Genomic DNA, 21981 nt, shown 5'->3' on the forward strand with positions numbered 1-21981 from the left:
TACTTACGTACGTACCCTCACCGCTTCGCGTCCGCTCCCGTTCAATCCGGTCGCCGCCCGTTCCACGCTCGTCGGGGACGCGTCGCCATCTCGTCATTTCCCGCATGCCGGCGCCATCCCTGTGGGGGGGTTACCGTGCGGTTGCGCGATGCCGGAACATACAGGCACATGCAGCGTGTGGCGGGTGGTCATCGTATGACGGTACGGAGTGCGGCCATGGTGCCGTGACTGGTACGTGTCTGCACAGGCCATGCTTGCGTGCGGTGCGGCAAGAGTGCGTCGAGCACTCCGTAATAGTCGTACCGTTGCCATCCCGACACAGAGCCTGCCTCGCCGAAGCCGCTGCGTGATCCTGGCCATGGCAGCCTGCCGCTGCCGTGCCATCTGCCGTGCGGAGCGCGTCGCCGTGCCCCTGAAGCGGTGACGGGCAGCACGACGGAGCCCGAGCGAGCACGGTGAACTCCACCCTGCTACATCTACCCTTGCCTGTACGGAGTACGGAGTACAGAGTACACCTACTTGCGCATGTGTCAAGTACACCTACATCTGCTCGTACGGAATGCGCGTGCATGGAAAGAGTACACATACATGTACGGAGCACCCCTACATGTACACCAAGTTGATGTCCAAACACCTGCCGTGAACTGCGTCGGTGCCACCGAAACACCCGACAATCGGGCCACATACGCGCATGCATGCATGTTCTCTTGATGGAATAATAATCGAACCTGCGGCAGGCCTGCGCTCACCCGAGCGTCTGCGTTCCCGGCGCCGCCTGCGTCGGTGTAGTGCACGTGCGGTGTGCTGCAGGTACGCAAGTGCTCTCGGCCCTTTCCTCTGCCGCGGAACAGCAGTGCCAGAGGTACTGGTACGGAGTAGATTCTCGGTGCCCTGCTCGCCGCCGTCGCTGGCCCGCCTGTGGTGCCAAGGCTGCTCGCATGCCCGCCCTCCTCACGGTTCGCTTGCTGCCTGCTCAGAAGTGAACAGATCGGCGCTGCGCACAAACGTCCAACGAAACCCGTTCCCGTGTGCCAAGGTGCAGATGTTGGCCTGGTGCTAATAATAGCGACAAGGTGGCAGATTGGTCGCCTCGCCCAGCACTCGAGCGGGTACATCAGCAGCTGGAACCGATTCCCAAGGCGTCGATCCAGACACGAACTAGCTCCCGCCGGGCCCACCGGTCTGAACTTAAATATCCTCGGCGGCGAACCCACGTCCGACGAGGATCCACCATCCGGATCCGGCCACCGCAATGGACCGACCGCAATGGGCCGACATCTGCCACTCACTCACCTGCACTCCATCCTCCGTGCAGCGTTGACGAGTACGTGCGACGCGTGCACTCGCATGTGATTTTTTATTCGCACCGAGTCGGCGGCGTACGCAGCTTGCCTCTCTTCTTGCATCGACGACATTGGCGTGGTGGCAACCTGTCACCTTGTACGGAGCAGGCGCCTCGCTGTACTTTTGTCTCGCAGCGTCCTCGTCCGGAGACTCCGTCTCACGAATCCTTCGGCGCCCATTCCAACCCACCTCTCATATTCCTGGTAGAATGACGGCGGGAAGGGATCTTGGTGGAATGGCGGCGGAAAGGGCGTCCTGGTCCTAGATTTGGTTGCGAATCGACACCATTCATGACCCGGCGATCCATTCTCTATTCTCCGTCACCATTCACCACTGTTTCCTCGTCTTCGTCTCCCATATCGCGTCTCATCTGCTCCAGTTTCGTTTCTCCCAAGTGAGCCATGATGCTATGCCTACGCTGCCTTGATAGCAAGTAGACTCTGCCGACATGGTCACGTGAAAGCTATGCCAACGCAGGCAGGTGCAGCTGCCTCCGTCGTCACACCACGAGTCCGACGGCCAGCAGCCCGAAAGAATGGTGCGTAACATCATCGCCCACGTGACTGGGAGAAAAGTTTTCCGTGCTGGACTGCTTCGTTGTGTCGGGCCCAAATTGTGTCGGACCCAAAGACGTCGTTGCTCTCGCCTGTCCGAGCAGGACTGTTTCCTTGCGTCCGACCAAAGACTTCGTTGCTCTCAGCCGTCTGAACTGGACTGGCTTCTTGTGTCGGTCCGAAGTCGTCGTTGCTCTCGGCTGTTCGAGCTTGCCTGCTTCCTTGTGTCGGACCCAGAGGCCCGTTTCTCTCGGCAACGGAAGAGAGGTGACAACCAATTCGTCACAGGCCATCATGGCACAGCCGAGAAGGGAAGCTGCATGCATGGAGCGAGGATTCCGCCCGGCTGGCGTGGCATGCGCATCCGTAGCTTGCATTCAACGCCGGCCTCGTCGGCCGTGGATAGGCGGGTGTCGTTTGCGAGGGTGATGCAGAGACGCCGACGGGCGGCCCCAAAATCGGTCGAGGCCCGCTGCTCTGGGCAGCAGTGGTAGACGCCGTGCAAGCGTCGTAGGAACGGGAGTCGGAGCACTTTGGTGTCCCACCAGCTTGATGGCTGAGCCGACGATGTACTTGGGCAGCGAACGAGTTGGACGTGCCCGCATACGAGGCACTGGCCATGCAGCCAAAAAGTTCAGAGTGTCAAGTCCAAACGCTGCGATCGGGGATTCCAACACCCAGCTGAGCCGCCCCTCGGGCTGCTTCGCTCGCTTCGCATCAAGCCCAACGGCGACGACTCCAGCATCAACCATGGGGTAGGTACCTTCGTTTGCCATGCATCGGTGACGAGCCGGAGTGGACGGGACTTGACGGATAAAGTCAACCGGGATCCTGAATCTGGAGTCCTCGCTCTCATGTAGTGTTCGGGCAACAAGCGTCGTCTGTACGGAATACCATTCGTTGTGTTGGGGAGGAAGCTTGTGCGGGGTGGTGGAAATGGGCAACATGTCCCGTCTGATGCCTGTACCGTACTTTTGATTTGCGGTCCATTTTGATGACCATTCGTGCAAGCACGAGTACTGGCTCTACCACTGACTGCACATTCTAGCATCCAATTTTGTTTTTGCTCTTGCAACGGTATGATTGTGCACGGTACGCACGCCGTTGCCTGGTAGTACGTCGTGCGCATTCTCATCCACAAAATGAACATCAACATGAGCGCAAGTGATCGGGGCTTCAGAGTTTATAGCTCAGGGATCAGATCGCATCGTCTTGTTGAATTGGTCGACTGGCATACGACGAAATACACCCTTCCCAAACGCTCCCTGCCAAGGATGAAAGAGGTTCCAAGCCTACTCTTCCAAACCTAGACACGGTGGCAGGTAGAGACGGCACGCCGTACCCTCGGTTCCTGTCTCTTCGGCCTGTGCCGTGGGGTGGTCGGAGCGCCATGGCAGCGACACGGGCGGATAGGGTGAATGATGGGCTCACAGACGGCCACGACGTTGGTGCTGTCCTGCCCTTACAAGGCCACCGGTCCGGAAAGAGATACGGGCCGCGAGTGGCTGGTGGTGTCGATGCGTTGCAGAAACCGCCGCTCTGCCGTTGGAATGATGGAGAAGTGTCGGCGACAAGGGCATGAGAAGCCATCGTCGCGTGGCATCGGCGGGCGCATTGTGGCCCAAGCCAATTTCCTCCCTCCATCTGCCGGGGAGGGGAACGGTCGCCCAGTTCGTGGCATGATCAACGCTCTGCAGAAAGCGCAACAATCATGGCTCGCGCCGGACGGAATCTTGCTTTCGTCTCCGCCATTTCTTCTCTCTGTCGATTTTCTATCCGCCAAGCTCTTCCTCGTCATCGTTTTCCCGCCGGGCCGTTGTGGAAGCCGAGCAATTCTCCCAGCAGGCCGGAGGGCTTCGGTACCGGGCACGCCCGCTTCGTCGATTCCGCGTCGTCGCCGTCGTCGGCCGATTGGTTGAACTGAACGATGCCGTCCCTCCCTTCGGCCGGATCTCTCTTCCTCCATATCCTCCGTCGGCCGTTTTCGTCGACAACGACCTCGCCGTCGGCGTATTTCGTTCGAGGTACCGGGCAAGGCAAAAGGTGCGGCAGCGCGACGACGAAGAAGCTGGCGACGACGGTTGTCGCGAATAGCGAGGAGGTCATGCGGGACCTCGGGTGCAGATGCGGCGGCATGGTGTGCGAATGGTGTGTCTCGTCTCGTCGAACGCAGGCATCAAGGCATCAATCGAGATCAGTTCTGTAGGCCCCGCTGGTCAGGTCGCTTGGGAGGGCCTGACGGCGTGTTGCGTCGCGGCGAGGCCGAGGAGGATGGAAAAGCTGGAGCTGCTGAAGAGGACGCTGAAGGAAAGGCAACCGACTACATGCTTCGGCCCCCCAAGGCAACGGCTGTGACGAGGTCGACGATGCTGGTGGAACACGCGCGAGCAGGTTCACGATCGATCCATCGAGTTCCAATTCCACGTTGCCCACCGTTTTCTCACTTTCGTGATGGAGCTCGACGGATTCTGCTGTGGCGCGCGGGACCGGCAAAACATGCGCTCCGTGATTGCTGCACTCGCGGCGCACACCGACTGTGCGGAGCATGGAGTAATACTTAGGTACTTACTTGAGTAAGTACTGTAGCTGTACTTGTGCAGTAGGGTTATGTACTCTGTACTCCGTACTCCGCACCCCACACAAAATTACAGTACAAGTACTCAGTACAACCACTCCATGTAGGCACCTAAGTACTCGCATACAGTAGTACATGCACTCCGCGTACAGTATTAATACTGCAATTTGTACTCCGTAAGTACAACTAATTACAGTACTTGGTGTACCTGTAAATGAACATGTATAACTCAGTATTGCGCCGTACAACATGTACTCTGCACTTGAAGAGTACTTGCATTAAGCACTTACTTTCGTTCATGTCCAAGTACCTGCTGCAGCCTACAAGCAAGTACATGTACATGTACATGTGCACCTGCAGCACGCACTCAAGTGCAGGCGGACGCTCGTGGGGGCCATGACGCTAACGACCGGGGGAAGGGGGCCTAAGGGGGTTGGCACGTTGGCACCCGGCAGCAGGTGGGTTTCACTTCCTCGCTCCCTGCCTGGCCCTGGATTTTCAGTGCCAAATCGGCAACCTCCATCGAGCATCGAGTCGACGATTTTTACGACAAGACAGTCAGCGGTCGACGGCGCCCTCACCTCCCTCGCGCGCCGGCAGCCCATCGACATCGGCATCGTTGCGGCATGTTATGATCTACCGTACCGACGAACCCGAGATTGCAAGCGGCCGCGGCGCCCTACCTGCGACCGAGGTCGAGCCTGCTCCGCCATGAGCAATCTTGACAAGTGCGTACGGTCTTTGCCTTTGCCTCTGTCTTTTGTCTTTGTCTCGTGGCCTTTGCGTCCCGTCTTGCGTCGTCCATGAGCCGGAGCCCGCCAGCACATGCGATATCCGTTCCGGCCTTGCTGACCGTCCCGATCCTGACTTGCAGGGCCATCGCGCAGCTGCGCGCCTGCCGACTCATCCCCGAAGCCCACGTACGGGAGCTCTGCCACCGGGCGCGCGAGCTCCTCATCGAGGAGGGAAATGTGGTGACTGTGGCGGCGCCGGTGACGGTACGTCGTGCGCGGCAGTCTCGTCTTCGCGCCTTTGCCTTTTGCGGTACGCTCACGCTCACGCTCGGGGGTAGATATGCGGCGACATCCACGGCCAGTTTCACGACCTCATGGAACTCTTTCGCGTCGGCGGTGATGTTCCCGACACAAACTACCTCTTCATGGGTACGTACGCGCGCGCGCCTCGGCCTCGCTCGTGCCCTCGTCCCCCGTCTCCCGTCTCCCGTCCCCCATCCTTCGAGGCGCACGCACGCGCAGAACCGCCGATCGCTGACAGGATGCCCCGCCAGGCGACTTTGTCGACCGTGGATTCTATTCCCTCGAGTCCTTCCTCCTCCTCCTCTGCCTCAAAGTTCGATACCCCGACCGCATGACGCTCATCCGCGGCAATCACGAGTCCCGACAGATCACGACCGTCTACGGCTTCTACGACGAATGCCTTCGAAAGTACGGCAGCGCCAACGTCTGGCGCTACTGCTGCGACGTCTTCGACTACCTCGCCCTCGGCGCCATCATCCTCGGCGCCTCGAGCCAGTTCTCCTCCAACAAGGAAGAGGAGGACACGGAAATTGAGGTCTGCGACCAGGACGGAGACATCATGAGCCGCTTCCACCGCAAGGGGGGTGAGCACGAAGGAGACGCCGTCGACGGCGCCAACGGCGCCAACGGCACCCACGAGGCCACCCGGCCGGCCGACAGGACGGGTCCGCCGGGCACGGGCGCGTCCGGGGACAGCAACGGCAGCGTGGGCAACCCGGCCGGCGCGGTGCTGTGCGTGCACGGCGGGTTGAGCCCGCTCATCGACACCGTCGACAAGATCCGCCTCATCGATCGGAAGCAGGAGGTGCCTCATGAGGGCGCCATGTGCGATCTGCTGTGGTCGGATCCCGACGACATCGACGGCTGGGGCCTCTCGCCGCGCGGCGCCGGATTCCTCTTCGGTTCCGACATCGTCAAGGTCTTCAACCACCGAAACGACCTCAGCATGATCGCGCGCGCCCACCAGCTCGTCATGGAAGGCTTCAAGGAGATGTTCGACGCCTCCATCGTGACGGTCTGGTCGGCACCCAACTACTGCTACCGTTGCGGCAACGTGGCGGCCGTGCTCGAGCTCGAGGAGGATGGCGCGGCGGGCATGGGCGTGCTCGCGCGGAGCAACGGCGACGTCGGCCGCAGCGACGGCGGAGGACCCGATTCCGATTCCGACTCGGCTTCGAGGTCGGCCTCGAGGTCGGCCTCGGCGTCGTCGGCCGTCGTCACCAACAAGAGCGGGCCGGCAAGGCGATACAGGGTGTTCCAGGCAGCGCCGCAGGACTCCCGGGGAATGCCGGCGAAGAAACCAGTAGCCGACTACTTTCTCTAGGCGACGGCCCTTGGTTCTTGGGAGCCCTTGCCGCATCCGCATTCGCATCCGCATCATGTGCGGGGTTGGATTCTTGCCGTCACGCACGAGCAGTATCGAGACCGGCAAAGGAAGCGGGGATTGATTGGTGTTGCCGGGCCATCGGTCTCGGTTCGAGGAAGAATGGGGGAGGTCGTGTCGCTTGTTCTGGGGAAGGGGAGTTGAGACGATCCCCAAGCCAGCATCGAGCACCCCACATCCCAATGTCGCATGCGAAGGGGCATGCCAGGGTGCCGCCGCAAAGACCCGACAATGGAGAGCAGGCGCCGAGCACAGGTCGACAGATAGTAGTGAGTGGCCAATGGACACCCAAACTCCCCTGCCATTGCTCGTCGTGTTTCCGTAGCCATGCCATGTTCGGCACCCTCAAGTCCCCTTTTCCGAGGGGGTGCGTCCTGCAGGTGTATTTCTGGGACAAGTTAGACAACCTGAACGGTCACGGCTTAGTCCTCGGGTCGGGTGTCGTATCTGCTGGAGCAGGCGTACTGGTGTGTCCTCGTCTGTCTGGGATGCATGTGGGATGCATGGGTGGGCGCTCCGAACCTGGAGCTGCTGCGAGCGGCAACGTCCAATCCACCCCCTGCCATCCGGCAACCCTTTGCGGGCCAGGAGGCTAACGGGCCAGTGGTGATCGTCTCACTTGACGAGACAATCATGATGCAGATGCAAAATGCATACGACTGTGATGACGCTTGCACCTCCAACATTGCTGGATGCCGATCTCGGACCCGACTTCCTTCCTTCTTTCCTTTCTTCCCATCACGCCTTCCTTCTGCAGCTGCCTCGTTCAAAAGGAAGCAGTCGCCACCGTCTCGCAGCCTTTACCTTTTGCTTCCTTCCTCCCCTTCAATTTCTATTCACCGCCATGCTCATCAAGATCTGAACGTCACCTCCGCCAGCATCATCGCTCTCCGTATCACGTCGCCTTCACCATCAACCAGAATGAAAACCCTCTAGTCTCTTGCTGTACGCTCGGTTCGCCGTTGGGCCGTCCGATGCATGATTGCGCATCGACGCCTGCTCCCAGCCGGCCCTGGCATCGTCCTTTGCAACCGGCATTGGCCGCCAGTTGTTCACGTCTGTCGGAGAACACAAACTGAACGTGCACGGCGTTGAGATATGTATCGTATCCGGGATGTCGTGCACGACGCAGCAGCGCCGTCCAGCTCTGACTCCCACCAACTCCGTCCCCGTACGATATTTCGTAGTATTCCGTGGTGCTCGCCGTTCGCCCTCAACCGCTCGTGGATTGATGCCTACTATATACCTCGTACGTCTCCAATATCTGATGTAGCTTCCTCACTATCCCGCAAAGGCTCACCATTAGGGAAATCAGAAGTGCCGTCATGCGACCCTGCGGCAGCGAGGCCAAGCAGTTTTTTCAATCCCGGCGCGCATCACGCCGCTGCCGACGGCTCTCTCGCCACAAATTACCGCCGCCAGCTTTGCAGTCGCCTCTGCTTTATTCTCGGCCTCTCCGTGTGCAGGTGGAACATGTGCAGGCCGTAAACAGTGGGTGTCCGGTCAGGGGCTTGTGATACATCCGAATCCCGAATATCTTGCAGGACCAGGTGCGGGCAACTACAGCATCGCGTTGCCACCTTGATTCACACATCAATCCCTCCATCAGCGACCCCCTCTCTTTGTTTCCTCCAAGTTGGTGGCACCTGGACGTCCCCCCCCCCCCCCCCCCCTCTTCCCCCCTCCCTCAATAAACGTTTTGGATCGTGAGTTCGTCCTTCCAGAGTGCCTTGCGTTCAAGCGCCCATCGTATCCGGCGATGGGACAAGAGTCTCGTTTCTGCTGGAACGTCAAGCTCAGCAGCCTCTCGCGGAAGGGCCGTAGTTTCGCGCTGTCAGGTCGTCATATTGTGGCAGCATGTACTGGTAGCCCATGGTGGCGCGTCCTTCTAGAAGCATGGGCTGGGCGGTGGGTGCAACGGCCTGGCGTGGGTCGTTGAGCATGGACGGCGATGCGTGGCCGGAAAAGGGGAGTCGTCGAGGGGTGGCGGCCGTCGTGGCAAAGTTTGGGGGCGAGTACGGAGCGTGGGGGGGAGGATCCACGGCGGGAGGCGACAGCGTCATCTGCTGCCGAGCCTGGTGGCCGTACGAAGACGCCATCGTCTGTGTCGGCTCCCAGAGAGACGAGCTTGTCGTCGAGGCGCTCGTCATCGACGTCTCGCGGCTTGACTGGCTCGTCTGTGCCATCTGAACGGTCCGGTCGTAGGCCGGCGGTAGTCGGGGCTGCATGAGCTGCTGCAGCGACAGAACCGTCGGCCCCGGGTCGCCGGCACGAAACGGCTGGCCTTGAGGGGAACTTGGGGGGATGACGGTGCCGGACTGCAGGTAATGGTGAATATACTCGTCGCCAACGCCGTACCTGTTGAGGAGACATCGCAGCTGCTTGTTCTCCTCGGCCACTTTCCTCGCCGCCATTTGAATTTCAGCCGAGGCTTCGGTGCCGTAGAGCTCCCAAAGCCGGACTCTCCGCTCGAGATCCTGGAGGTATTCCTTCTTTCGAGCGCGCGATCTTCTCTGGTTGTCTCGAATGCGAGCTAGGTTGGCTTTCTTCTTCGACGGGGTACGAGCCGTCTCCCGCGTTAGACGAGGCTGGGCAGGGCAGCTGGGCAGTCGAGAGCACTTACGTCGGGGGCCGACATTTGGCCGACCTCTGTGTTCCCGAGCACCGAGGCGTGTGGTGATGCGTGAAGTTGGATACAATCAGCGGGCGTCCGAGGCCCAGCTGGTCGTACGGGAGTCTGGTGGCGGCAGGTTGGAGGGCAGGAGGTTTCGTATCGGCACAAGGACGAGGAAGTCGGAGTGAGGACCTGGACTTTATCCACGTCGTCGGAATCTATAAAGCCGCGGCAGCATCATAGGCCGGACTCGACGAGTCTTGGAGCACCCCCTTGTACATAGGTATCGAGTATACTTTGAGCAAGGGAAGAGAAGGCAGGGCAGTCCGGAATGCGCATTTCGGCCTAGAGACGGTCAGAGGTTGAAACATCTCCCAGAAACACGCGGTCGGGTTGTGTGCGGTGCACCTGCGAGTGAGTACATATACTTGCAGTATTGGGCGCGGAGCAGAGCGTCGACGAGCACGGCGGCGACCTGATTCAAGGCCGCAATCTAGATCCAGCCGCGCCAGTGCCAAGGACTGGTCAAAAATAGTCCAGAAGACAAGGGGAAGGGTCCTCGAGCTTGGGGCGACTACCAGGCCGGGATGCTTTCCAGTTGGTCGAGGAGGCCATGGGCCAGTCGGTCGTGGTTGGCACGGCCCCCAGACCTGCTCCCGGATGCATGACTTGGCTGGGTGTGGGAGGAACGCCACGAGCGAGCGGGTGTTTGCCTCACTTTCGACTCCCCATTGTCCGTGCCATGTACTCCGTACGTACGTGTCGTCACTTTCCCGTGCTCAAAGGATCGTGCAACGGCATGGCTTGCAGCCATCGGGCGGATATTGGCGATGGACGCAGGCGAAAAGGCAAGATGAGGGGCATCAGCGGCCGACTCTCCATCATGATGTTTTATTTTTTGCTTTTTTACCCGTTGCTTTCCTCCAACCTTTGCCCGCGTGCTGTCGAACGACTCGTCCTGTACCAACTTGTGGTCGAGGCGGTCGTGAGAGCAGAAAACGACGGAAACGAGGAGGAAACCATGCACAGGTACGGTCTTGCTCGCGGGGACGTCGTCGGTCGACATTGGCAAAGGAGTCGTGCATGTCGGACGAAGCGGGGGACGGACTGAATCGGTGCATCCGGCCGCGAGGGCACATACCTCATCGGCCGGTCTGAGGGCCCGTCAACAAGGATGGCCGCCTCGGGATTTTCTGTGATGAGATGGTCGAGGCGCACGCGCGGACGTCTGCTGTCGGCATGGATGCTGACTGGCCTCCGACCAACCAGCCGCCCGTGCCTTTCGGCGCATACGGCCACCGATCCCTGCGTCGGTTGACGGGGGGGGGGGGGGGCGGGTCGGCGTTGCAGAGGCCTACGGCATGCGTGTGAGCGTGGGAACTTGGACGTGGAGGCCGGACGAACGAGTGAACACTGCCGAGTGGCAGGGGCCGTCCTCGACCAGGACGGGGAGGCGAGGTGGAGGGGACAGGGAAAGAGGGGTGGGATGCAACGCGTCGCGGGCCCGATCGAGTAAGTGAGCGTATCCGTATACTTATATCTGCAGTGCCTCGCCTCACAGACATGTCTCCCATCGTCGCGGACGGGGTCTTGCCGCTTGCCGTGGTTGGAGGGGCTGGCTCCTTGTTTGGCTTTGCAAGCATCGGCCACTCGTTCCGTCTTGTGCGGGCGTGGACGGTGCTGCAAGTTTTGGCCTGACCTGACACCCTGCAAGCCACCGAGAGGAGGCATGAGAAATCTGAAGGGTGCGGCCGATGGGCGTCGACGGCGTGTATTAAGCTAGTATGTCGATGAACTTGGTACGTGTACAGGTGCACGTAAGAATAACCGCATGCGTAGCATCAGCAGGTGGTCCATCCACCTACAAGTTGGTGAAGATTGAAAATAGGAACCAGCGCTCCGCGCGCCGTAGCCGCATCCTGCCGCCTACCCTATCCACGTTTGTACCGCGACGGGAAGTGGCAACCGTTGGGGACGGGGAAAGTTGATACATCGCACGCAACGTGCCGTAGCGAATCGCCGCCATCGCGGCGTGCAAGGTGCGTGCATCCCGCATGAGAGACGAGCCACGGCCCTTTCTCCTCTTGATGCAGAGCTCTGTTCCTGCGTCGCGCTGCATGAATCTCTCCAAAGGGCGCGCGCATGGCAGGAGAAGGGCACGGGAGAAGGTGGGAGGATTCGAAGAGAGCAATGGGGGCGTGAGGGAATGGCACATTGACGGCAAAGCAAAGGGAGCAGAGTCGGTGCGACGATGAGGAAAGAAAGACAGTCTTCGCACCTACCCGCTGCTGGAACGAACTGTGCGCCCGTCCTCGGACTGTCTTGAGCAACTGCCGGTTTGGTTGGGAGGCGGCTGAATTAGGAAGTAATCACCGAATGAAATGGCAAGAACGGCAATGAGCGTACGTACAGTAATATAGAGTGCTCCGTACTCCGTACTTGAGATGTACTTGAACGAAGTACGTACTTGCGGAGTAAGGAGTAATACTCCGTAATGTACGGAGTACGTACGGAGTAGTTACAGGATAGTACAGTGCATGTGCGGAGGAGTAAGTGAGTACTTGGTCACAGGTGTACTCCGTACTGTGCATGCCGCGCAGCTAGTAATACTGTACATGTACGGTAATGGCAAGCACTGACAATGTTGGCACATGGTACTCTTCTTACTAGTACGTGGAGGTTGGTTGGTGGGTGGGTGTGCTGGGTGCCTCGTACTGTGCATGTACTTTGACGCGGAATCAAGTACAACTACCTGCACCAAGTACCTAATAATACATGTAATTGGTTGTAATTACAGCACGCACTGCAGGTCGGACTAGCCGGACGGAGCACTGCAACAGCCAGACTCCCGACAAAAGTTTGGAGCACGAGCAGCACGAGCGCGACCTTGAGCATGCGGCCAGAGTGCCGTACTCGTGCATGCAGGCAGTTGTTGCTGCCTACTCCGTACGGCACTCCGTACTCGGTACTCGTCCTGGCACGTACTGTGCAGTGTATGAAACCTACGGTTGATACCCAGCACGGGCACAGTGCACAATGAGTCGTGGCACGGCATGTGCGGGAGCTCCCTTGCCCGGCCCCACGTCTGTTCCAGATGCATTGCGCTGTATTTTTGGTGCCCTGCTCGGCACGATGCACGTACGAGTACTTGGGTGTAGATGCCAGCACTTGCTCATATTCAACCACAATACGTGTGCTCCGTATGAGTCTTCACATGGCCAATGTCTCGCAGGAACCGAATCAGCGAAAAGTACGGAGGCCGCTGCTGCTGCCGTGGTTGGATGAGGAAGCATGCGAGTACCTCGCCGCATGACGAATACACAGAGGGCAAGCATCGAGCATGACAAGCAGAAGCATTTGGCACCACTACGCCGCTGGTCGCCCACCATGAGGCGCTAGTATCGTTGTTGAAGATTTTCGACGTACTGTAATACTCCGTATTCATGCCCAGAAGCCTACATGTAAGTTCACCCAAGTACAAGTTGCACAAGTAGGTACCAACTTAATATTACTTACCTACCTTAGCACCTAGTACTCAAATACTGTACAGGGTGCTTACACCTACCGTAGGCAAGTACAGGCACATGCTCATACTTGCCATGCACGGTGCACGCGAGGTATTGATATTCCGGCAAGGTACCACTTACCTTTACTAGTAGGTAGGTAGTTGTATACACCTACACCTAGTGCTTGGTACTGCTGTGGCTCCCTTCGTACTTGAATTTTCATCTCCTCAAGTCCTGGCTGACGCAAGACGCCGGGACTGCCTGAGTCGCCGTTCTCAGCGCCACGCCATGACTCTCTCGACGCCATCCGATGCCATTACTCGCCATGGCCACGGACACGGACGGCATCCGGGCAGCCTCGAGCCAACTTGAGCTGTGCCTGTACACGAAGCGCGAGGTCGGGCAAGGCGGCGAGCCAGGGCAAAACTTGCACGGTCGACGGACGGGGGAATACTTTGGTGCTCGTGCTGCAAATGCTCGCGCTCGCAGGAAGCCAAATCCTCGTCCCTCGTCGCGCGAGCTCGATGCAGGCATCCATGTCATGATGGGCACGAGAACGACGGCCACGCTGAGCACCGCTTGGTGTTGGCCGCCGCGTCCTTGATACGCAAAGGAGTTGGATGAGCATCGACCGCCTTCGAGCATAGTAAGCACTCGCAGCATGCTCGCGCAACGCCTCTCTACTCGCAGGTACCTCGATGCACGGTACGGAGCATCACATGTACATGCAGCGTTGCAGTAAGGGTATGTACGCCTACAATTGTGCTGATCTGTTCCTTTGCCTGGTCATTGCGAGTACTTGCAAGCACCGTACCTCCACCGAACATGTACGCTTCGTGTGCGGAGCGACCCCCAAGATATTATACATGTATCTGTACTTGCTGCAAGCACGGAGTTCTTGTCCGCACACTGGCATGTACGCAGGTGCTGTGAGTAAGGATTCGTTCTCCTTCACGCTGGCATGCATGTGCATGCAAGTACCCTCGCGTGTGCCCTTCCGAGCTCGTGGGCACATTCAAGACTCGGCACCTACTATAGTACTCCGTTCACCTGCAGTAGTTGCGCACCTGCAGCACATTACAGCACTGCAGGGGTCCATAGGTGCATGTACTTGCATATTGCAGGCGTGCTTGGAGGCTTCCGAGCACTCGCAGGTGCGGTGGGTGTCTTGTTCGTATGAAGACGGCGTGCAATCGACGCAGCATTCGCTTCTACCGTTTTCTCCAACGGTACTCGCAGATTGTCTTGCATCCATGATAATACAAGCCAAGGACTATTACTGCTGTACGAGAACAGTCAGCAATACATGCGCGTGTCTACTACTAGGTACTTACCTAGGCAAGTACTTGAGTACTGTACACAATGGACCTACAGCTTCCTAGTACTTGGTACGCATCTGTGAACGAACGATCAAGTAATAATACGGACCGCTCCGCACTGACAAGCAGATGTGGAGTACGGAGTACGGGGTACGGAGAGTCTACGGAGTGCTATTAGTTGCCGTGTATTCGGACCTTGCTTCAAGTACAAACAGTAGTGCTTAAGTACCTGTGCCAAGTGAAGCAATACGATAGCTAGGCATATAACAGTAGTGCTAAATACCTGTGCCAAGTGAAGCAATACGATAGCTAGGCATATAGCAGTAGGTATATGGTACTCCGTACATGTTGACTCTTGGTGTACCGTACTGGTGGTATCTGTCCTATGCTCGTACTCAAACCCTCCTGCGACGCAAGTGAACTTAAAATACGTGCAGTAAGTAGGTAGGTACCTAGTAGTATTGCTCCTCCATCATCATCCCTTCACCAGCATAAACTCCAAGGCCCAAGTTGAGCGCTCCACTGGGGCCTAGTACTCGTACCGCTCTGCTGTCGTTGTACTTGCAAGGACTCCGCACGGAGCATTACTTACACCTACAACCTCTGACTCGGCACGGAGCATTACACCTACAACCTCCGACTCGGCACGGAGCATTACACCTACAACCTCCGACTCCGCACGGAGCATTACACCTACAACCTCCGACTCCGCACGGAGCATTACACCTACAACCTCTCCGTATTACCTAGTACTCTACAGTACTGTACTACTACCTAGGTATAGCATATGTACCTGCTTAGTACCCTACACCTACTGTACATGTGCACGTACGTGCGCGTAGTAGTACCTGGTGGCACTGTCCATGTACGATACAGCGTCCGGTGCTTTTGTACCTCCCTTGATGCACTTGCAAGTACGAGTACGGCGCCTTTCAGAGTCCTGTCCCGGCAGGGGTCGTAGCAGGGATAATGATTTGGTGAAATAGGACTACTGAAAGGCGCCTCCGTAAAAACTACACCCACCTACAAGTAATAATACTGCACGTAGTTGAAAGCAAGTACGACAAGTACGAGGCACTCCGTGACAGAACTGACTACAGTATACTCCCAAAAACCACATGGAAATGGAGCAAACTACTATCCATGCTCGTATGAGTGGGTATTCATATGTTGTACAGAATCCTCCGTGCTAACATGGACGAGTCCGGGGGCGTTGAACCCACCAGAGGACATATATCTATATGTGCTCGTATTAGGCGGTCTTTATCCTCCAAATTTCCCACCAAAGCAAGTGTACTGCAGTCGTACGTGCTGCAGGCGCAAGCCAGTATTCATCACTCAAGAGCCTGCACCAGGGTAGTTATCGGAAGAGTGACTCGTAGGGGGCTTACCACGACTACTGTACATTACGTTTTACCTATGGTTATTTACGTACATATATTACCAAACACTGCAAGGGGTGTTCCGAGCACCTGCAGTGCTCGCTCGTACTCACAACCAGGTGCAAGTACTCCATACGAGTACGTGTACTTGATCACCCATCACGCGGATGCAGCACGCAAGCTCAGCACAGCCACCAGCACTTACACGGCATATAAAACTGTCGAGTTCATCCAACCTTTCACAAACACGTCCCTTGCTTGAAAAACGAAGCATCCTAATATTAAGCACTCGTTTTCTACACTGCCATTGTTCATCATGAAAATTTCCAACGCCGTTGTCGTTGTTTTTGCCGCCATCGCCTCGGCTGACAATCGCATGCAGTGTCCTGTCATCCCTGGTTATGATGTTTTAGCCGGCATCAACCAGCCGATAGCTACCTTCTTCACGCAAATCGACAACAATCAACCCTCGTCCTCAACTGTCGTCGATAGTTTCAAGGAGCTTGTCAGTTCTCTCGATCAAACCTCATGCCATATTTATTTCGGCTATGCGAATGCATCGGACCCGCTCAGCTTAGCAAAAATATCGGAACTGCTCAGCAATGCGAATGAATCGGACCCGCTCAGCTTTGCGAATGTATCGGAACCGCTCAAGCTTGCTGGTGCCGTCAAGGCCATAGCCGACACTTTTCTTGCAAACATGGAGAAGAAAAGGGCGGTTTTCCAAGCGGCCAACGCTTGCGTCGACGTGTTTCGTTACCTCCCAGTGGTTCGAAGATCATTTATAAGAATGATCGCCGTCGTCCTCACCAAAGTACCTCGCGATAATGTGAAAGGAATCATCAGGCTGTTTCGACTCGCGGATGATAAGTTTGGTCCAGCTCTTAAGGCATTCTCGCGTTCTAGATGTCAATGACAATCGTCGCGGAGACTGGCCAGGACGAACCTGCTTGGTTGTCCTCGCACCCAGCACACATTTGGGCACGACTTACACCCCTTGGGCTTGGCCTGCGACGGTTGGTGACCAGGCTTCCTTTGAAGGAAAAGTCGGCCGAGTCCTGCCCGGCATGGCGATGGCAGAGGCGAACAAGGGACGATTGGGGGCGGGTCGGAATTTGGAGCGAAGAGGGAAAAGCGGTGAAGCTGGATGGGCGCATGGGAAAGTCCATTCGTCACCGTTTCAGGCCGTTGCTTGTCCGGGTGGCGGCGGAGATGGCAGAGAGGAGGAGGCAGAACGTGTACATGTAGTAGAAATAGGGTGCCAAATGAGGATCCTGCCTTTGTTGGTGTCTTTATGGTATTTCAAACGTACGTTTTCTACGGCTGCAGGTCAAGTGCGCACGGGGTTTGGACCTCGGTCCTCCTCGTCATGAGCAGCTCCGAGGTAACCAAGGGAGAGGAAAGGAGGAAATGGATCAGCCTGCCATGAATGGTCCTTGGTGAACGTCCCATCATCTCATACTACATGACACGTTGGCTGTAACTAATACCCGGTCACTCATGCCTGGGCGTAGATTGCTTGCACCCACGTACCTGAGCTGAGGCCTCTGGACCTGCAGCTCCTCACACATTCACGGCGATGCATGCACCAATCTTTACCAGTGCTGTGCATTTTCTGCGGATACCGGGAGAGTCGTGAGGTAGGCTCAGAAAAGGCAACACGGCAGACAAGGCAGGGTTGGGACATTTCAAACCAACGATTGGAAGAGCTCAAGAGTATGGTAGCAAGATGTGAACTATTCATCTATGGTGATGCGATTGTCCTCATCTCCAACCAACTTGTTTGTTCCCCAGGCTCCAGGGTAGGTTAGGTTAGACCTCGGAGGCATCGACGGCGGCTAGCACGGCTGCATTCCTCTCGTACGGAGTAAGTAGTAGGGTTCCTTGATAATACCGAACACAGTCGCATGTCGGTATTTTCCAGTTCAAGTAGTTGTACGGAGTACTGGATTACTATTATTTCTCCGTATCTTAGGCAAAAACACCACTGTAGGTGTACAGTATGTAGTTGTAGCTACTGGGAACGGCCGGCTTCCAGCTAACTACGGTAGGCACTTGGCGGACGACATGACGCCAATTTCCACTTACCCTACAGTACCCGTACAGCGCGAACTGACCAAGTACAGGCATGTACGTAAGCACAGTGTTACTGGGAGGCAATACAGTGGAAGTGCTTACTGTACTGAAGGTAGTCAGTACATGTACCATGTAAGTACGCAAGTACCTGTACCGTGACTAAACCACCCACGGTATAAATACTCAATACTGTACTCCGTACTCCGTACGTACTCTGTACTTGCATGTACTTACTAATAATTACTTACATACTGTACAGTGCTTGCACAAATACAAGAGTACCTACTAATTACTAGGACGGCCAACAACACCACGAAAAGGCCGGATTTGCTCGGCGATCCTCCAAAGTAAGCGGCGTGACCACGTTTCCCACCACATCGAGTGCTCTTGCGCCCGCCCTCCTTGTCCTTTTCCAATGTGGATCCGACACTCTTCCGCTGGCGCATGAGCACGTTTCCGGATCCCGTTCGCTTCCCCCCACGTCGTACCTTGGGAAAGGAATCACAAGGCAACGGAGAATGCGCCGTGGCAGGTCGCCCGGGCAATGGGCACCTTTGCCCGGCCGCCATCGAGCCTCGACGTTGCTGCCGCGCGGGACGGCCTTTGCCAGCTCCTTCTCCCGCCTCTCGCGGACGGCGCCGATCTCGAGCCCGAGGTGGCACGGCAGCTGCCGTCTTCGGCCCCGGACGCTGCCGAGGATCAGCATCTCGCGCGGCGTCCGAGTAGGGAGCCGATGCTTGGCCTCGGTGTCGGGCGGTGTGACATGCGGCGACGGACCGCTCGACGAATACGACAGGCGCGTCGAGGCCGGCGTGCTGCGCAACGACGAGCATCAACGAGGTGAGCGAATGCGGCCAAGGCACGTGCCGGGGTGCCGTTCCCACGCGCCCGCGAGCACGAGCATCTGCGCAGCCGAAGCTGACGGGCGCGCCGACGTCAAGGAATCATCGAAAGCCTCCAGCACCTCCACGACGAGCTGCGTGGCTACGACGCGCCCCCGGTCGTCCATCCGAGCCCCGAGGCGCTGAAGCCGGCGAGGAGGTCGGTCTTCTCCTCGCTCTTCGGCAGGGCCGACGCCGCCACGCCGCCGCCGGGCGAGATATCGCCCAACCTGCCCCGCGGCCTCTACCTCTACGGCGACGTCGGAAGCGGCAAGACGATGCTCATGGACCTCTTCTACGACACGCTGCCCGGCTCGGTCAGGACCAAGACGCGGATCCATTTCCACAACTTCATGCAGGACGTCCACCGGCGGCTGCACAAGCTGAAGATGGAGCACGGAAGCGACGTGGACGCGGTGCCCTTTGTCGCGGCCGACATTGCCGACAAGGGCAACGTGCTCTGCTTCGACGAGTTCCAGTGCACCGACGTGGCCGACGCCATGATCCTGCGCCGGCTGCTCGAGTGCCTCATGGCGCACGGCGTCGTGCTCGTGACGACGTCGAACCGGCCGCCCGACGACCTGTACAAGAACGGCATCCAGAGGGAATCCTTCCTCCCGGCCATCCATCTCCTCAAGCACCGGCTGCACGTCATCAACCTCGACTCGCCGACCGACTACCGCAAGATCCCGAGACCGCCGTCGGGCGTCTACCACACGCCCCTCGACAACCACGCGCGCTCGCACGCCGAAAAGTGGTTTCGATTCCTCGGCGACTCGGAGAACTTTGCGCCCCACGCCGAGACGCAGCGCGTGTGGGGGCGCGACATTGTCGTGCCGCGCGTCAGCGGCCGCTGCGCCTGCTTCACCTTTGACGAGCTCATCGGGAAGCCCAAGTCGGCGGCCGACTACCTCGAGCTCGTCCGCAGCTACGACGCCTTCGTCGTGACCGACGTGCCGGGCATGACGGTGCGGGAGCGCGACCTCGCCCGGCGCTTCATCACCTTTGTCGACGCCGTCTACGAGGGCAACGCCAAGCTCGTGCTGACGACGGAGAAGCCGCTGACGGAGCTCTTCGTGTCGCGCGACGAGATCGCCGAGAGCCTGCTGCAGGCGAGCGGCACGACGTCGGCGTCGGCCGGCGGCGGACACAAGGCCGGCGAGGCGGTGGGGCGGATGATGGAGGACGTGGAGCGCAACGCCGAGCAGCTCAAGAGCTCGAACCTGTTCGCCGGCGAGGAGGAAGCCTTTGCCTTTGCCAGAGCCTTGAGCCGGCTGAGCCAGATGCAGAGCAAGGAATGGGTCGAACGAGGGATGGGCCTGGAGAGCAAGGGCGGAAAGGAGGACCGGGATAGCTGGTCGAAGACGCGAAGCCGACAGATGGAAGACTCCATGTGACGCCGGCCGGGACGTTGTCGTTGGAGAGCAGCACCCTCGGTCCTTGCTTGCCTTTGGTTCCAAGGTGGGTGCCAGGCCGGCCACTCTCCGCGAAACGGAAGCAAGCGAATGGACGAATGGATAAAGATCGTCTTGGTTCCAAGGCACAGGTGCATGACGCCAAAGGTGTCGGGCACACCACTTCATGTACTTTACACACTTCCTTCACCTGCACCAGATGCTGCATGCACACCACGACACGTGAACGAGCGGGTAATTTGCTGGCCAAGTGCGACAACCGACGCCGAGCGGACGAGGTTGGTCGAGATGGTCACCTGTGGATGGTTCGCCGTGGGACGATGGCGAGCACGAGCACGAGCCGTCGGGAGCAAGGCGATGAAACCGACGAGGCGGACCGTCGCCGGAGGCTGCGGGACGCGCCGGTTCAGCGTGTGCAGGCACCGGCCGGGACGCGGCCACGACTGATGCTTCGCGAGCTGGCTGCGGGCGCTCGGCTCGGCCCAACCCTCCAACCAAGGCGCATCTTGCTCTGAAGCGTGACGGGTGCAGCCGGTGCTTGAGCAGAGTGGCCTCACCCCTCCCGATGCAAAGGGATCGTTCAGCCAGGCCCGACGAGGATGGATCCAAGTCGTACCGGTAGGTACTGCCAAGCAGCATGACGGGCGAGGCCCTAGGTGCCGCAAGGTGCAGGATGAATCCATCGATTGCGTTGTCATTGTGCCGTGAGAGGAAAGGGCTCCGGAACGTCGAGGCGATGCCGGCCCTCGGGAGGAGGAGAGTCCTTTCGGCAGACGCGTCATGGTCATGGCGGCATCGAGCGATGGCCCTCGAGGTCAATAGGGAGCGGATGGCGCCATGAACGATGACGCACCTGAACGCGGCCACTCGCAGCCACCCTGTTCACCATCTGCTGCCAGCTGCCAGCCGGTATGCCTTCCACAGGGGCGACGAGGGACGATGGAGCACAGGGTGGCGGGTTCGTTTGACGGCGGGCGTCGACGACGCATGACGCATGACGCAAGCCGCCTCTCTGCCGCGTTCAATGCTCTCGCAGGCCTGCGACGTTCGGCGAATACGGATCGGCAGGGCAGGGTTGAGGTTGGCGGAGCCCGGCAAGGTTTGATTGCAGTGCCTGACACACGTCACGGAGGTAGGTGGTCCAGGTGCAGGTGGAAGAGGTGCCGAGGTGCCAGTGAGGGCGCAGGTTGAAACAGCCGAGCGGCCGAGCATCAAACCTTATCAGGTCGACCCAACGTGCGCAAGCACTTGCTGGACATGGAATAGCAGCCACAGTAGACTGTAGCAGATGTAGGTGTAGGTGCAGGTGTGCAGCGATAGCCATGCAGTAGTGGGTGTAAGGCGATACTGTATTATACGTAGTATCGAGTATCGAGGAGTGTTCTGTACTTGGTCGCACGTACCTAGTACCAATGCACGTGCGCTTGTGCGGGGCTAGTTTTGGCACCGAGCGAGGCGAGACATGCATGTACTGCAATACCAGCAGTCCGCAACCGTAGCTTGTACTCTGTACGGAGAACAGTTAGCAAGTACCTACCTAGTATACCGAGCAGAAGTATGGAGTACAGAGCACTGTACATGTACAGTAGAACACAGCAAATGTACTCACCTACAGTACTTGTCCAGAGCCCTAGGTGTATATGCACACATCGTTCTCGTATCCAGGGAAGCCAGGTAGCCATGTAAGGGTAGCCAGCCATGTGCACGCATGCACCCGCATGGCTCCGGGAAACGGAATCACACCATGGTGACCGTGGTGACCGTGGTGATGATATCGCATCTTGCCCTTTCCCGTCCTTTGGAGATGGCGCGAGACGAACAGGTCCAACTTCCGACCAGCTTCGTTCCCGTGCTCACGCCCGCTAGCATCATGGCCGTCGCCGCATTACCGTAG

General features: G+C 58.2%; 7 protein-coding genes across 7 annotated transcripts; 4 read left to right on the top strand and 3 right to left on the bottom strand.

Annotated features, from left to right (window-relative positions):
* Nucleotides 1-1843: 1843 nt before the first annotated feature.
* On the bottom strand, nucleotides 1844-2191 carry DCS_00629 (uncharacterized protein; the record flags this gene model as incomplete). Its single annotated transcript, XM_040797968.1, has 1 exon — nucleotides 1844-2191. The coding sequence occupies one exon, from the start codon at nucleotides 2189-2191 to the stop codon at nucleotides 1844-1846; it is 348 nt and encodes a 115-aa protein (XP_040658851.1).
* A 1501-nt stretch (nucleotides 2192-3692) lies between these two features.
* DCS_00630 (uncharacterized protein) lies at nucleotides 3693-4034 on the bottom strand (the record flags this gene model as incomplete). The annotated part of the gene is made up of 1 exon (XM_040797969.1): nucleotides 3693-4034. One exon carries the CDS (start codon nucleotides 4032-4034, stop codon nucleotides 3693-3695), a length of 342 nt encoding a protein of 113 aa, XP_040658852.1.
* A 1150-nt stretch (nucleotides 4035-5184) lies between these two features.
* DCS_00631 (uncharacterized protein) lies at nucleotides 5185-6834 on the top strand (the record flags this gene model as incomplete). The annotated part of the gene is made up of 4 exons (XM_040797970.1): nucleotides 5185-5201; nucleotides 5348-5471; nucleotides 5546-5636; nucleotides 5762-6834. 4 exons carry the CDS (start codon nucleotides 5185-5187, stop codon nucleotides 6832-6834), a joined length of 1305 nt encoding a protein of 434 aa, XP_040658853.1.
* Nucleotides 6835-8690: 1856 nt separating this feature from the next.
* DCS_00632 (uncharacterized protein) lies at nucleotides 8691-10574 on the bottom strand (the record flags this gene model as incomplete). The annotated part of the gene is made up of 3 exons (XM_040797971.1): nucleotides 8691-9464; nucleotides 9518-9726; nucleotides 10268-10574. 3 exons carry the CDS (start codon nucleotides 10572-10574, stop codon nucleotides 8691-8693), a joined length of 1290 nt encoding a protein of 429 aa, XP_040658854.1.
* A 2765-nt stretch (nucleotides 10575-13339) lies between these two features.
* On the top strand, nucleotides 13340-13618 carry DCS_00633 (uncharacterized protein; the record flags this gene model as incomplete). The annotated part of the gene is made up of 1 exon (XM_040797972.1): nucleotides 13340-13618. The coding sequence occupies one exon, from the start codon at nucleotides 13340-13342 to the stop codon at nucleotides 13616-13618; it is 279 nt and encodes a 92-aa protein (XP_040658855.1).
* A 2413-nt stretch (nucleotides 13619-16031) lies between these two features.
* DCS_00634 (uncharacterized protein) lies at nucleotides 16032-16631 on the top strand (the record flags this gene model as incomplete). Its single annotated transcript, XM_040797973.1, has 1 exon — nucleotides 16032-16631. One exon carries the CDS (start codon nucleotides 16032-16034, stop codon nucleotides 16629-16631), a length of 600 nt encoding a protein of 199 aa, XP_040658856.1.
* Nucleotides 16632-17782: 1151 nt separating this feature from the next.
* Nucleotides 17783-20069, top strand: DCS_00635 (uncharacterized protein; the record flags this gene model as incomplete). The annotated part of the gene is made up of 3 exons (XM_040797974.1): nucleotides 17783-17845; nucleotides 18088-18631; nucleotides 18733-20069. 3 exons carry the CDS (start codon nucleotides 17783-17785, stop codon nucleotides 20067-20069), a joined length of 1944 nt encoding a protein of 647 aa, XP_040658857.1.
* Between the last annotated feature and the right edge of the window lie 1912 nt (nucleotides 20070-21981).

This window comes from Drechmeria coniospora, chromosome 01 (assembly GCF_001625195.1).
Source record: "Drechmeria coniospora strain ARSEF 6962 chromosome 01, whole genome shotgun sequence".
In the NCBI taxonomy this organism is placed as follows: Eukaryota; Fungi; Ascomycota; class Sordariomycetes; order Hypocreales; family Ophiocordycipitaceae; genus Drechmeria; species Drechmeria coniospora.